The sequence below is a fragment of the Oryzias melastigma genome, linkage group LG13, assembly GCF_002922805.2.
Source record: "Oryzias melastigma strain HK-1 linkage group LG13, ASM292280v2, whole genome shotgun sequence".
In the NCBI taxonomy this organism is placed as follows: Eukaryota; Metazoa; Chordata; class Actinopteri; order Beloniformes; family Adrianichthyidae; genus Oryzias; species Oryzias melastigma.
Window position 1 is genome coordinate 12,034,470 of NC_050524.1, and position 15,349 is coordinate 12,049,818.

The window sequence follows — 15,349 nt, forward strand, 5'->3', positions numbered from 1 at the left end:
TTTGGTTTAATAAAAACCCATTTCATGCACAATAAATATGCCAAAAACACAAATGGATGCAGAGGTCGTATAAAAACCTTGTAAATCAGGGCTGATTAAATTCAATATAGAACAACTTCAGTAGATCTAAAAATTATATTTTATGCGCAAAAAAAATAAAAAAGGATTTCAATGCATATTCATTTGTGCTCAAAGATAAAAAAAATATTTTCTTGGTTATGTGTTAGTTTCTTTTATTTTGCTGTATTTTGAATAGTTTAAAATTTTGTTATAGTAAAGTGTGAAAAATCTGTTTTTTTGCATTTTGCATTGCCTCTTTAATGAAAAAAGTTAACATATTTTCAACATAATAGCAATAAAACACAATAAAAGCATTTATCAAAAAAAAAGATAATACTTGTTTTCAAATTTACAAAAAAAAGTTAATCATGAGTATTTTAAAATGCAATTTTTACGCTATTATTCTAATTGTGTAAATCCTTTACAGCATTCACACAGTAGCGATCATCCTGCGCCATTCCTTACATTTTTTGGGAACTTAAAAACCCAATCACACTTTCAACGATTTCAGTATTCTTGGCATCAAAACTTTCCGCTTGTTCAGGATGTATTCATAAACTTTATAGTTTTCTAAATATGGAGAAAAATTTGCCCCATAGGAAATGAATGAGAAATTCTTCAAAAACTTTGTGTACACTGAAACTTGTGAACTTCTGCATACTTTCAGCTGGAGACACCATTTATACTTTAAAAATATTCAACAACCACTGGGTCTTTTAGGGTAATTATTTTAGCAACAAGCTAGCTAGTTATTGGCTAATTTAGACATTTTTACAGTTCTTTAGGCTAATTTGGAGTTTAGCAAATATTTTAACAATATGCTAGCTGTTTTTGGCAAAATGAAACATTCTTCCAGTTTTTTTGGGGGGGGTGGCTAATTTGGCATTTAGCTAATATCTTAGCAAGCTTTCGGCTTCAGCATTTTCAGCTACCAGCTTTAGCATTTTTAGCTAGCTATCAGTTTAAGCATTTTCAGCTATCAGCTCTAGCATACTCATTTAACTTAAAGCATTCACTTTTACATTATCGCTGGTAATGCCATGTATTCAGTCTAAATTGGTGCTGAAATGAAGAGATTAAATTTATCAGTATTTATAATAAAAATTTGTGTTTTTATTTAGATTTTCCAATTAATTCATGACAAATTATCATACGTTTGGTAGATCTATGTATAGATTTATGGTATATTTGTTGTCTTATTTACAATTATTATTTTTTGTTTTGTTTTTACTGTTTGAAATAAAGTCCAAGTCAAAGGAAAACAAGACAATAAATATGAATGCATTTTGCTGCTAAAGTAGCCCCAGCTTTGAGAGCTCTTTCTGTCAGATGCTTGTCATGAATATTTCCTTTCATTTTCAGCTACTGCTGTCTGTGGAACGGCCTGCTGCCAAGCTTTCTTAACGCTAGAACACAGTTGTGTACAGCCACTTCAAAGGTGGTCTCCATTAGATCCGAACTCTCTCTATAAACACACAAATGTTCTCCAAAACGCAGCGTAGATACTTTCATATTTGAGCTCATGTCTGGGCCCGGAGGCTCGGTAATATTTTGGCACAGGTTCGTTGTGTGTGTGGAGAGGAAGCCGACCGTGGAGTCGCCTTTCCTTTAAAAATGGCTTCTGCTATAAGAAACGACACTCCGAGCGGAGCGGGGCACCCTAATTAAATCTGACCTAATCTGGAGCTGCGGTCTGCCACGCAGCTGTGAGTGTGAGCGCACGGGTGTGTTTGAGAGAAAAAAACTCCTGCAAATTCCTGCTTGTTTTGTCCTCGCTCTTTGTTTGTCTTTGAATTTAAACTTCTGGAGCAGAAGTTGCACACTGTAAACAAAAAGAGTGCAGCCAACGCTCTCTCCGGCTCGTACACGCTCAAGGCAGAGACAGAAAACTCCAAGTTAAACAGATGTAAGCAGATGATCAATTTGGAAGAGTCACATTGGGGCTGACTGGGTGGTAAAGCCGGCACAAGTGTCATCCTATGAGGGTATGCACAACCAGATTTTATAAAAAATAGTCTTGCAAAACAAAATGTTCTAAGAAAACAGCTAGTTTTTCTTAATTTACTGATGCCGAAACCTATCAAGTGCAAGTTATTTTTCTGGTTTTCTTCCACTCAGACCCCTCTCCTTCATTTATTCTCTCCATCTCGGCGCATGACTTGGCCGGTGCAGCCGTGGCCCGGCTCAGTTGTGCAATTTCGTCCATGTTTACTTTACTGGCATCTTTCTGAGCATATTTTACCCCGAACATTTCCCTTCACATTATTCTGCATTTCCTCTACAACAAGATGCCGTCTTTAATCTCCCCCTTTGGTAAGCCGCTTCTTGGCTCGGAGGTCAGAATACAGTAATGAAGTCTGATTTTTTTCTCCTTTTTTCTTGGCCCATCTGCTGTTTTTTAACACACAACACAAGGTTCATTCTGTAAATTGATCAAGGCTCAAAGAAAAAGAAAGTAGCTTTTCACGTAAACATTTAGACAACTGTCTTTTCCAGCATGAAAAACAGCTGGAAGTAAGTGGATCATGGGAGGAGGAGGGGGGTCGGCGGTTTGTGTTAAGTGAAAGAAGAAAAAAAGGCCCAGAGAGAGAGAGGGAGAGGTAAAGAGGGAAGCTGTGCTTCGGGGGGTAAAAGGGCAGAGTGGCCAAGCTCTGCACCAGAGGGAGGAAGAGGAGGAAAACTAAAGAGGCAAAGAGCCAGAGGGAAAGCAGTTGTGGGACTTTTTTTGAGGGGGATTGTGAAAGTAATAAAATTGAGGGGGGGGGAAAGAGTCATAATACAATAGTTTTTCCAGAAAAGTGCAGTTTAGAGAAATGAATTTACAGCAGCTGCTTGTAATAAAGACTCCTGAAAGAGTCTGCGCTGTACTTTACGCCGCTGCACTCCGGGCCAGGCACGACATGTCGACTGACAGGTGCATTCAAGGAACGCATCAGGTACATAACAATGCAATCAAGTGTGGCTGAATCCTTTACTCCCTAAAGAACAACAGCAGTGGGCCAAAAAGATTTTTGTTTTTAACAAAAACCAAATGTACTTTTGATTATTTTCATAATTGTATTTTTGATTTAAAAAGAATATACATATGTGACTTATGTTTCTTTTTTCAACCTCATTGTGCGAAAAAACCACAGATGGATAATTTCCTAAATGCTTATATTATAAAATGCATCTTTTTTATTGTTAAACTCAAGCTTTATTATAGAATTTTCATTTAAATTTAAATATTTAAAAACAACTAATTAACGTAGGATTTGATTTTTCTGCAATAAAAACTTTAAAAGTTAAGTAGTGGTCTACTGCAGGGTCACTAAGCCTTCTTCTAGATCGGGCAACTTTTAACAGTAAAAGAGCCGTTTGGGCTCATTTTCTACTGATCAAAACCTAGAATTAGAATTCATCACCTAGCGTATTTTCTGCACTATAAGGCGCTCCTTCAATTATTGGCCTATTTCAAAACTTTTTTTCATACTTAAGGCGCACCAGATTAAAAGGCGCACTGTCGACTTTTGAGAAAATGAAAGCTATTAGGTGCACCTTATAGTGTGGAAAATACTGCCTTTTTTTTTTTTTTTTTTTAAAGTGAATTATGTCTATTTTTTGGCACAAACGAAAGAAAAATATAAAAAGAAACTAGTATCTCTTATTTATTTATTTTTTACAATTGTCAGAAGTTAAAATATCTAATTCTTAAAATAAAAGATGCTTTGTGCCAAACAGGATCGTCCCAGCTATTATCATCATCAGCTATTAACCATTGTTGTGCAGCATTAGATAATATGTGCTTTTAACTCATAAAAGATCAAACTTTTTATCAAAGTTTTGCTTTGCATTTAAAATCTGTTCATTTTGGAGGTAGCGTTGAGCAAACAAGACGTCTTCAAGTCAACATGGATGCAAAAAAAAAAAGTTAAATCAAAAAGTTTATCATCCGTGTCCACCTCAGCCATCAATTTATAAATGTTACTAATCTAAATTAAATAAATACTAATTAGAAATTACTATTATTGTATTTTTCTTTGGCCAGAGAGCCACCATGGAGAGATGAAAGAGCCACATGTGACGTTAAGGTTGATAAAGTGAAACACTCACAAAGCAAAAGAAATATTCTCATTTTTTATTAATGATTTGCATATATTTTCAGGGCTAAACAATGCCCCCATTTTCAGAAATGTTCAAAATATGAACATATTATTAGGTAAAATAAAAATGTATCATATCATAGAATACCCACAAAAATAAAGGAATAAAATGAAACATAAAGAATCTTTAAATCACATAAATCTTCACTGCACAGCTTTGAAAGCCCACAGTGTCACATCCTCGTGATAGTTAGAAAAAATGATTCCCAAAGAGCAATCAGGGGAAGGAAAAAGAGGAGATACCGTGCACTCGTGTGTTTGAAATGTGAGTTTTCAGAAATAAGAACAAGCCTTCGCTCTGAGACAATGGCCCTGGTCCTCCCTGCTGTGCTCTCCGTGCTCCTCTCCCTCCCCGCTCCCTGTCTCTGTGTCTGCCCCTGTGCAGAAACACATGGCAACATCCTGCTCAGCACGACACATCAGCCAAAAGTTCACTTCCTGCTCCTCGGCTCTTCTCCTTCACACCAATACTATTCCCAGGACGTGCATTAACAGTCCTCCAGCGAGGTGACACACAAACAGACGAGAAGAAGCTTCCCTCCTTTTTCTATAGATCTTCAACTCTCCTCCACGGTTGCACGCGTCATTGTGATTAAGGGTTTCAAACAGTGCATATCCTGCAGAAAATGTTCAAGCTTTATCGCCCTTTTTCCTGCTGTACAGATCTGTTGTTTTAGTGGTGCTGGCAAAACAGAATTTTCTCTTAAACTGGGAAAAATAAAATTCCCACAACTCACATTTATTTTTACATGAATGCACGCGATAATCGGCAAAGCTCCTATAATCACATTTTCTTTCACACTCTTCTTTCTGAGAGGGTTTTCCTTTTTTTTTTTTTTGTGGCCTTGATGACAGACTCTCCAAACTTGAAGCATCAAGCTAAACAAGCCTGCTTCCTGTGTGCCTGTGTGCATGCATGACCTCTGTCTGGTTTTTGTCAGGAGTTCACTAACTTCTGGATAAACGGGGCCTAAGAATACGAGGCCGGTTTCACGGCTTCATGCTAGCGCTCGTCTGGTTTAAGGAAGTGCTAATAATGTCTCCGGACTCGACACATCTCCTCCATATTGCTGCGTTTGTGGCTAAAACCCGACTCAAGTGCCATCCCATGATGCATATTTTAACCCTTTAACACCTGAGTTGATGCTAAGTCTTTAACATACTGTAACATTTTAATCGTTAACACAATAATTCCAGCAGATTTTGAAGGAGAAAAGCGGCGTGAGCCGCTTTTCTCCTTCAAAATCTGCTGGAATTATCATGTTAACGGTTTAAAAGTTACAGTAAATCAAAGAACATAAACACTGGAGCTCCAGTGTTAAAGGGTTAGCAAAAAACAACAACAAAAATACATTTTTCACCATTTAATGAAAATAAAATGTTAATATCACAAGTAAATCCCACATAAAATAATGTTTAGACACAAGAAAAATACACAGGTTTAACACGGAGCAACTGCCCCGTTAACATGAAATTACAAACAAAAGAAGTGTGCATGTGGGTGTGTGCATGTTAGCGTGTCGATAGTTTAAAGTAAAAATGTACAAAAGCTTAACATCCCCGTGCTGGGTTCAGTCCTGAGGTAAAAGCACCAGTTTCACGTGTGCTGCTTTCAGTTCAGATGAAAACAAAGTCGATAAAAGAAAGAAAGTGACGAGAAATGTTTGATATGATCGTATGCTACAGGAAGGAAGCCCTTAAATGTTTAGATGCAAAAGTCAGGCACTTTTTTTTCTAATTTTCTAAGCATTTTAGATTCACAACGTCGATCACAGTGTATTTATGGCTTCACATTCACCCCACTGAGGTTGACCTATAGTGGCACTATAGTGGTCTGATTAAAAAATTAAGGACGAGTAGATATGGAAAATAGAGGAAACATCTTTTTTTGGAATTACAGACAAAAGAATGTGCAGCGTTTAAGTGCTCATTTGTTTTCAAGTTCTGCTAATAAAGAAAAATCTATTTCCACGTTTTTAGCAATCCTGGAACAGAGGAGATATTTGAGTTAAAAGAAAAGACATTATTTTAAAAAATGGACCGGAGGAGTGAGATGCATGAAATGGGACATCATGTCGGCGAGCAGTGCGAATTGTCTAGGAAAAAGGGAGATTTCACAGGGATTACTGAAGCCCGACAGCTGGGGGGGGGGGTGCTGGCTTCCAGGGAAGACTTGCAAACTCCTTCTAATGTTCGTATTGCTGACAGATAACCGGCGTGTGCAGCGGACGTCCCTCCAGCTTGTGGAACGCCTCTGGGGCGAAGCTAAATAGTAGACCACTGACAACTGAAGAACCACAGCTCATCACAACACTGCTATTAATGGATTTCTGACAGTAAATTGACTCTGTCCTCTGACTCTCTGCTCAAATCTATCCATATCACTAATAAAACAGTGTCAGAGGCAACACCCATGCTTCACTCTGCACTCATCGTGATCAGGGATTAGTGTGTCAACAGTTGGGTATGTGCGATTAGATCACCGGGCTGTGCTTGCAGCATCGGGACGTTCGTTTTAGCTCAGGGTTTTCAAACTCAATTTACCTTGGGGCCACTGAAAGCAGAGTGAGCGTGCCGTATGGAGTTCCATTTGTGCCAAAATTATGTTTTTGCATCCACTGTCTACATCTTTGGTCTATTTCTACTGAACAAGTTCATTTAACATTCTTTCATATCTATGTACTACTAAGCAATATCTTCTGCGTGTCCTGAGAAACGACAGGAGCTAACGACGCTAGCAACTGTTGCTTAGGACTTTCCTGACGACCAGATCCAACGACAATAGCAAATGTAAAGTTTTAAGCATATAGAAAGCAGAAACATCACAAAGCAAATACAAAACTATCATCAAAGAACCGTGGACATGCAGAAGATATTGCTTAGTAGACATTAAACTTTCATATTAAGACGGGGGCCGCATAATATTCACTTGGGGGCTGCAAATGGGCCGCCAGTTTGAGACCCTGTTTTAGCTCAAAGAACTGCTGCATGCTGAGTGTAGCTAACATCACCGTGAAAATTTCTATTAAAAAAAATCCATGCATAAATTTACAGGGGGATTGAGACACTTTATGTGTAGAAAGTAAGGCTTTGTCACATAATCAATTCATACGAAAGGGGAAATGCTAAAGAGCAAGACACATTAACCGTCCAGTACCCCAAAAAAATAAAAAACAGTAAAAAAAAAATACTCCCATGACTTTAAAGTCCAGATGAGTATATTCTATACTCGTAAAGAAAAGTTCTGCTTAGGTGTGGACAACCTGGTATTTTGTCCTGTGCTTTTTTTTTTTTTTTTGTACAAAAATGAGTAGTACACAGGTTTAGGGTCAGATTGCAACATTTCCTTGCAACATGTTTTCTTTGGATTTCATCACAATACAAAAATAAATAAAAACAATTTCATTTTGGTTTTCAAATTGTCACTTTGGCTCAAAGGCGGAATTTCAGAAAACTGTTTCTTTGCATAATGCTGTACATAAATACGGAAGGTCTTTAAGTGAGTGTCCCCTTGGTCACATAAAAGCTCAAAGCTCCTTTATGAAGGATACATTAGATGCATAGAAAGGCACTTAAGAGTTTTTTTCTTTGGTGTGTATGTATGCATAAGCAGACCAATTCCATGTGGCCTGAGTCCCAGGTGCAGACGAGATAACTGAGTTGAGGTTAAAGGCTTTAGAATACTGCAAGTTGCGTGTGCACACAGACCCATCGTGTATGTCTTAGCTGGGGGAGTAGCGGTCAATGGTGCGGCCCTCAGAGAGGGCTTGTAGAGGAGGGGGCAGTGGTTGACCCAGGACATCCATTTTGTCGTGGGTGAGGCCAAGATGCTCTGAGGCAAGTTTGGAAAGTGGGTAGAGGCTCTCTATGGCCTTGGCATCTGCCACCAACTGCTGCTGTGCTTGAATGAGAAGCTCGTTGGCCTTCTCCTGCTTCAGCCCCAGGTGTTCCGCCGCGTATTTACTGAGCGGGTAGATGCCCTCGGAAAAGTCCAGCTTCAGCTTTCCGTCGGTGGTCAGGCCGCCCCCGGTCCCTCCGTTGCTGTGCATCTTCATGTGGCTTATGAGGTTGCGTTGCTGGGCAAACTTCCCCCCGCACACCTGACACTCGTAGGGCTTCTCCCCAGAGTGGATTCGCATGTGCTCAGTGAGGCGATATTGGCGTGTGAAGCGCATGCCGCAGGAGTCGCAGGCGAAAGGTTTAAGGCCCAGGTGGCTGCGCATGTGGCGCGTCATGGTGCCCCGCTGCGTGAACTTCTTGCCGCAAATGCTGCAGGGGTAAGGCCGCGTCAGCCAGTGGGTCTTCTCGTGCTGCCGCAAAGTGGCGGGATCTTTATAGGACTTTTCACAGGTGGAACAGCGGTAAGGTCGAATCAGTTCAGCGATGCCGCCTGAATTCAGGCCTTGGGCGGACTTGTTGTCCAGAGGAGACAGACTGTTCAGAGTGCTGTTGAGGCTTTCATAGCCATTTGTGTTATCACTCATGTTCTTGGTGATATTGTTGTTGTTTCCCATCTCTCCTCCGGAGTTGCCGTATAGCTCCTCTTCTGTGTGCGTCTCCACGTGAGCATTGAGCTGCTCTGAGCTGGGAAAGCCTTTGTCGCAGGGTATGCACACATACACATTGTCCCCGAAGCTCTCCGGCTCATACGGCATGTGGAACCTCCCCATTGGTCCGGTAGGCGATGGACGACCCTCGCTACTGCCTGTCTCCTCTGTGCCTGATCCGCTCTTGTCATCTCCTCCTTCGCTCTCCTCCCCTGGCTTGTGGTGATTGTGATGCTGCTCTCCATTTTCACCCCCTTCTTCTTCATCCTCGTCCTCGTCCTCATCCTCTGCTGGATACGGCAGTGGCTCGTGTTTCACCCAGCGGTAGATGTTGCCCCTTTCTCTGCCAGCCTCTCCGCCGTCTGTGGGCGTTTCGGGACTTGGAGGGCACGGGTAGCGGTCGGTCCCCTGGGAACCGGAGCGGTGCAGGTGAGGGAGATGGGGACCAAGAGGCTGGTTGAGATGTGGGAAAGCTGGAGGGCTGTGGGAGGCCTCAAGTTTTTCTGATGCAAAGGCTCTCCCATTTGTATCCTGCATGGGACTCGTGCGTCCACTTTGAGTTCCATCCCGTTCTTCTTCGTTGTGGCTGTTTGTCAGATGGGTTTGGGAGGGTGTGAACTGAGAATGGGAGGTGGGGCTTTTCTTAGAAAGGTCAAGGCCAAAGCTAGGGGAGCAGTTCCTCTCATTAGCTGAGCGTCCCAGCGGGGCGGGCAGAGCTGCTGGTAGTGGAGGGAACACCTGAGAGCTCTGGTTGGAGGTTGGAGCATATATTTCCCCGGTGTGAACTGCCAGCCGATGGGGAACCAGCTCGTCTAGTGAATGTGGTCTGGGTGTACTCAAAAGTCCTCCAGGTGGACAGGACTGAATGACAGGAGTAGAAACCCTGTATCTACTCCCAAAGCCCATGCTGTTAGGCCCCATCTTGGCGTAGGGCAGAAAGGCAGGAGCTTGTCGGGGAGGGTATTTTCCATTTCTTCTCAGTTTCTTTTTGCACAAGGCCACTAAGTCGAGCAGTTGAAGGTAGCTGGCTGCTGCCAACACAGCCCCGAGGTTTGGTTCAGTGGGGGAAGTAGGGTCTCCTTCACTCAGACGTCCTGTATAGATATAGTCCAGAATGACCCTGAAGACCCCAGGACTGACCATCTCATGGTCTAAGTTGATGAGGTTATCATGAACCACCAAGGACTTCAAGTAGAGGCTGCTGGCAGCCAGAATGTTCTTGTGAGCTCTGAAGAGGGCGTTTTGCACCACGATAATGACATCGCACAGGAACCCTTTGGTACGCTGGCTGTTAAGCTGCAGGAGGAGATCCCTAGAATGACTTGGAACATCCATGGCATCCAGCATTGTCTTCAGTCCGCCACCTGGAAAAAAACAAGATCTGTGAAACGTCACGCAGAGGATCCTCAAATAAAATGTCATCAACCTGACTCCTACAAAGGTCCCTGATGGATACCAGGGAGGTGAACATCTTGAAAGCAAAAGAACAATAAAGTTCAGTAGTGAAGTGATATATAAAGGCCCACTCCGATCCCCTTTTGATCTATTTTAAAAGTGTCCCAGTGGTCTTTTAATTGTGATTATACTGTACTTAGGTAAAATCAAAAAGTCTCGGACATAGTTTCTGCAGCGTGGCAGTAGTTCAGCAGAAATTCACCTCTGAATGGTGGGTGGGACTGACTTTTAGCCTCATTTCCCATCATCCATCTGTTTACACTCTCTTCCACTAGCTTACAGCCCCTCAACACCCCAACCTGACATCACCAATGCAGCAAAAATGTTGAAGTTATCCAGCCGTACCGTTTTGAGCCAAATGGGAACTCGGAAGAGGAAAACGGAGACGTACATAGATCAATGTTTGCAAGTGGATGTAGCCAAATCGAGCAGAGCAGGGAGGTGGTGGCCCACAGATTCTAGCACGTACGCTACTGCTGCAAGCTTTTTATCTCCTCCTGATTCACCATAATTTGAATAAATCCTCAGAAATCATATTTTAATTTTCTTTAGATATGTCTTCCATCCTTAGAAAAATGTGGCAAGAACATGTTAAAAGCACAACAAATGATTTTTATTGGAGTGGATCTTTAAGGAAGCTCAATTAACAAAGGATTGAGCCATAATTGTATAAAAACGGAAAAAAACACCCAATCAATCCCTTCAATGTATTTTTTTTCTCATGCCCTCTGCAATAAAAAAAAAAAACTATCACCATATTTTGTATTTCCTAACTTCTTATTAAAATATCCCAGAAGTGAAGGGGAAAACTTTATTGAAAAAAAAAAAAAAAGGAATGGTGTTTCATAACTGTGATGAACAGCAGGTATGAACCTGTGGGCGACAGGCACATCCAAAAAAAGATCAGGATTCCCGCTCGCCTTTCTTTTCAGTCATATAAGGAACAACGAGAGCACGAGATGTAAATCAAATCAGCGTGAGCTGGTTCAATTCTCCACACTGAGATAGACTCCAGGCATCAAACGTGCGCACTCAAATATCAACAAGTAATTGTCCCATCAAGCCTAGAATAAACGACATCAGCAGCATGCGTGAAACCTCGTGTATTGTTCGAGCCTGTGGCTTTGGAGGATAGTTTACATGCGAGATTAAACGTCTCCTGAGGGATGAGACTCGCTGATGGGAAACAAGCAGCTAAACAAATATCACTTCATCCGTCTGATCACAGTCTTCCTGACACCAGCTCATTCACTTCTTGTTTATGTCATTCAAAGTGCGCGCTCAGTGTGACAGTGAGGGAAGTACTTGATTAAAAAAAAAAAAAAAAAAAACGGACGTCAAGTCGTGAACAAAATCTGGTTGTGGTTTTATTCTCATCAAAACAGCAAAAAAAGTGAGTATTTTTAAACCTCAGGGGCCCTCCTTAGTTCACTTTCAGCTGTGTATTTTTGAAAATGTTCATGTTCAGCTTCAGGCTTAAAATAACATGTCATCACTGAAAAATGGGAAATGGAAAGTCACAATGATGTCCAGCTCGTAATGATGAGGGGAGCACTTGTGGATATGTGTGGAATCCTTTTAAATACAAAAAAAAAAATTACTTTAGACGTCTTAACGCTCAAACCCCCACACGATGAATGCAATCTATCACTTGTGATTTAGTCACAAATGATTAAGGCTAACAGTGAAATAAGACAGAAATGATGAGTTTAAGGGGGTCAAAAGTGCATCATGTTCACATCTGTCACCCACGGTGCTCCTCCCTCTGCTACCTTTAATTGCCTAACAGATTCACCACGTATTTTATTGTCGCTCAGATCAAAAATACTAAAGTGTCAAGAAACTTTCCATTCCTGATGAATTTTCGCCTCTATTGACTTATATTTATACTGTGTGGTGACAAACTGATAGCATCACATTATAATCCCTCGAACTCTAATGTGATGATTTACCCATTTTTTTATCTTTTTTTTTTTTTTTAATTCAGATTTCAAAAAACATAAATAAAAAAATACAGCTGCGACATAAATATGCTGTGCTTCCGATAAATTAGTTCTGGTTACATCTTGTGGTAACAAATGTTTTGGTGACTGAGTTTCCCATCAAGAAACAAACAAGGGTTTCTTTTCTTTTGCTGCTTGAGTCTTTCCACTCTCCACTTTTTTTTTTTAAAGAACAGCTTAATTTTTCTGACAAACAAAATGAAACCCTATAGTAAAAAAATGAAAAATAGAAGCCATGTAAGCTCAACTCATCCTGATGTTAAGCACATTTTTAAAACGACATGCAGCAAATTGAAACGTTGCAGTTTACTTTGTTAAATTGTCACATTGTAAATAACTTAGGTTGTTTTTCCGCTTTCACCTGACGTTAGTTCCTCTAGGAGGCACAACACGGCCTTGTCTTTAACGACCCGTCAAACGTGCTGAGAGGAGTCTGATGATGGGAATGCAGTTTACACAGATGACACTTTAATTTTTTTTTTGCATTCAGTTAAAACTCACTGTTTGGGGTTTTGCCTGTTTTGTCGTTTTGTGGTCTGGGGTGAAGCTAAACTCGATTTCCTGCCAGAACATTCAGTCTGAGTCACATAAACACTCTGGACATCTGCTTAAAAGGTTGTGTTGACACTTTATTTTCTTCCATTTGAATTTGCTGTCTAAGCTCACGCAGTCTTGCTTATTTTAACCCCTCCAAATTTCTAAATATGCAGCAACATACAGTTGATGCAAATTACAAAAAAAAACGATTCATTGGAGTCTTAAATTTGAGATGAAATGAAGATTTTGCTTTTAAATCTGAAGCATATTTCCCCCGTTGGAGGTCACTGAACATCAAAAATAAATCCTGTTTATTTGTTTGCTTTCATACACTTTAAAAGCATTTATGAAATAAAAAAGGAATTTATAAAGGTGCTGCCTTAAAATATATATTTTCTAGAAATGTCCTAAATCTAGTTTTGTTTCTCTTCTTAAGTAAAATGTCTATTTTTTGTTATTTAACTCTAATGGTAGGCTCTCTGATCCCTTTTACCACACTACTTTTAATTTCCTAATTATTTTTTGTCTGATCAAAGGATTTGAAGAGTCCAGCTCTGCTGCTTGTGGAGTTGTGCGGTCAGAGAGCAGCTGCTTCCCGGCGTCCTCTCATTCACAAACGCACCTCAACTTTACGCGTCACGCACCGAGCAGTCAACCGAATCACGAGCGAATCCACGTCCGATCTGCGCCTCATCCATCCGCCGCCGAACTCCAAAGCAAAAGGAGGGTTTTTCAGCTAACAGCTCTGCGGCGGACAGCTGTTCCGCGACTCCTGCGCGCTTCAGAGCCGCGATGCCGCGCAGAGAAGCGCCTCCAAATCCAATCATTTTTTCCTTGTACAGAAATGGATCGTTTTAATCCTTCAATTCTTGCTAAAGCGTATTTTTTGTCATAAATCACTAAAAAAGAGAATTATCCATCAATTGAACATTTGCGCATCAGATTCGACTTTTATGATTCTTTTGAATACAAGTTAAACATTTAACGAAACACTAAAAACAAATATTTTAAACTCTTTTATGACAAGTTTTTAATATATTATTACATGACAGTGTCATTCGCCTCATACTGAAGAAAGTTAAATCACAAAATCAATGATAAAGAAACGACTTTCGTGCGTAAAATTGAAAAGCGAAACTTTAAAAGTTGTCAAGAAACTTTGAGAAGTTTAAGGTTTTTTTAGAATTATTTTTCTTAAAATCCTGAGGAGTTTGCTGTAGAGTGAGAATGTCACCCTGTCCCTCTTCGCTGGTGTGGCTCAGCTCTTACCTGCATACCCGATGTCTTCTGCCATCCGATCTAAGTCTCCCTTAATGATCATCTCAGCAGTCACCAGGAGTCATATCTGACGCTTCAGCGCTGAACTGCCAGCCTCCAAAAAACCATGCCAGTTTTCCGAGCGCGTCTGCCAGCTCTTTTTTTATGATTATTAATTGATATGAATTTCTTCTCGCTCCTTGGGTACGTCCTCCCACCCACTTTTCCTCCCTCTGTCTCCCTTAATGCCCCTCCTCTCCACTCGTTCTCATCCTTTCCAAAAAAGAAAAAAAAAATACAACAAGAAAAAAAAACTACGTGCTTAGGGCAGCATCATTTTCCTCCCGTGTTTTTTCTTCTTCTACTTCTAATTTCCTTTGCTATTTTTGAGTCGGAGCAACAAGGCGCACGGAGATGATAATGGAGCCTCTATGCGCCTTAAGTGTTTTAGCGCCCCGTGTGATGTCAGTCTATAATAAAACTAAAAGGTAAAATCGAGGGCAGGAACTTCAAGTGACCCCGACGTGAACTTCTCAACACATCGTCTTAAAGAGACAGGCAGCTGTTGAAGCCAATGCGAACTCTGCGTGGCGCATTTCTTGCGCAGTGATCCGGGAGGTTGTAGAAAATGGTAAAATAGATTCAAGGAAAAGAAAACCCCCAAATCCATAAAGCAGTTTGTCCTCACACTTATAATTACTGTGTTTATTGATATTTATGGGCTTTAACTGCATCCATAAATAAGATTTTTATGTGTTCTTAACATTTTTAACACCTCCACGGGTCAATTCACCTGAAAACAAACCAAAATTAGACTTGATGACATTTAAAGTATGACAGCTGAGGAGTGAAATTCAACAAAATAAATAAATAAAAGTGGCCATCTAAGAGAGCAGGGCCCTTACCTGATTAAATAAAGTGAATGTTATGATTACTATATTGTTCCACATTTTTATTCAAAATGCTTTCACTTCTTCATATTTTTGTTGGAGGTCGTGAAAAGTTTTAATTATTTTTTTAAAAAGTTAGATTGGATGATATATTATAAGTGAGCAAAATGGGGAAAAAATGTGAAAATGTGTTCATTTCTGAATGGATCCTAATTTCAAAATAAAAGCATAATAAGTGTGAGGTAAACTGATAAAAGTCCGTCTTCCTGTCTCTGGGTGCCCCATTTGCCCCTCTGCCTCCGTTCCTCTTACCTCGCACTCATGTCTGGTGCTCTGGCCGTGCGTCCTCCCTCCTCTTCGGCAATCGCTCCTCCAGATCTCCGCGCTTCCCCGGCTGCTGCTCTCCAACTCTTCCCTTCCGCGCGCTTTTCCTGTCCCGTTTCCTCTCTCCTTCAGCC

The 15,349-nt window shown here is 40.7% G+C and overlaps 1 protein-coding gene across 2 annotated transcripts; it reads right to left on the reverse strand.

Annotated features, from left to right (window-relative positions):
- Positions 1–7,484: 7,484 nt before the first annotated feature.
- hic1 (hypermethylated in cancer 1) lies at positions 7,485–15,343 on the reverse strand. 2 transcript variants are annotated; one of them, XM_024276861.1, is made up of 2 exons: positions 15,204–15,343; positions 7,485–10,113 (listed from the first exon to the last, which is right to left on the reverse strand). In XM_024276861.1, the coding sequence occupies exon 2, from the start codon at positions 10,094–10,096 to the stop codon at positions 7,925–7,927; it is 2,172 nt and encodes a 723-aa protein (XP_024132629.1). In that variant the 5' UTR covers positions 10,097–10,113; positions 15,204–15,343; the 3' UTR covers positions 7,485–7,924. The 2 variants fall into 2 exon arrangements, with proteins under 2 accessions (XP_024132629.1, XP_024132628.1); XM_024276860.2 differs by lacking the exon at positions 15,204–15,343 and adding an exon at positions 14,014–15,016.
- Positions 15,344–15,349: the final 6 nt, after the last annotated feature.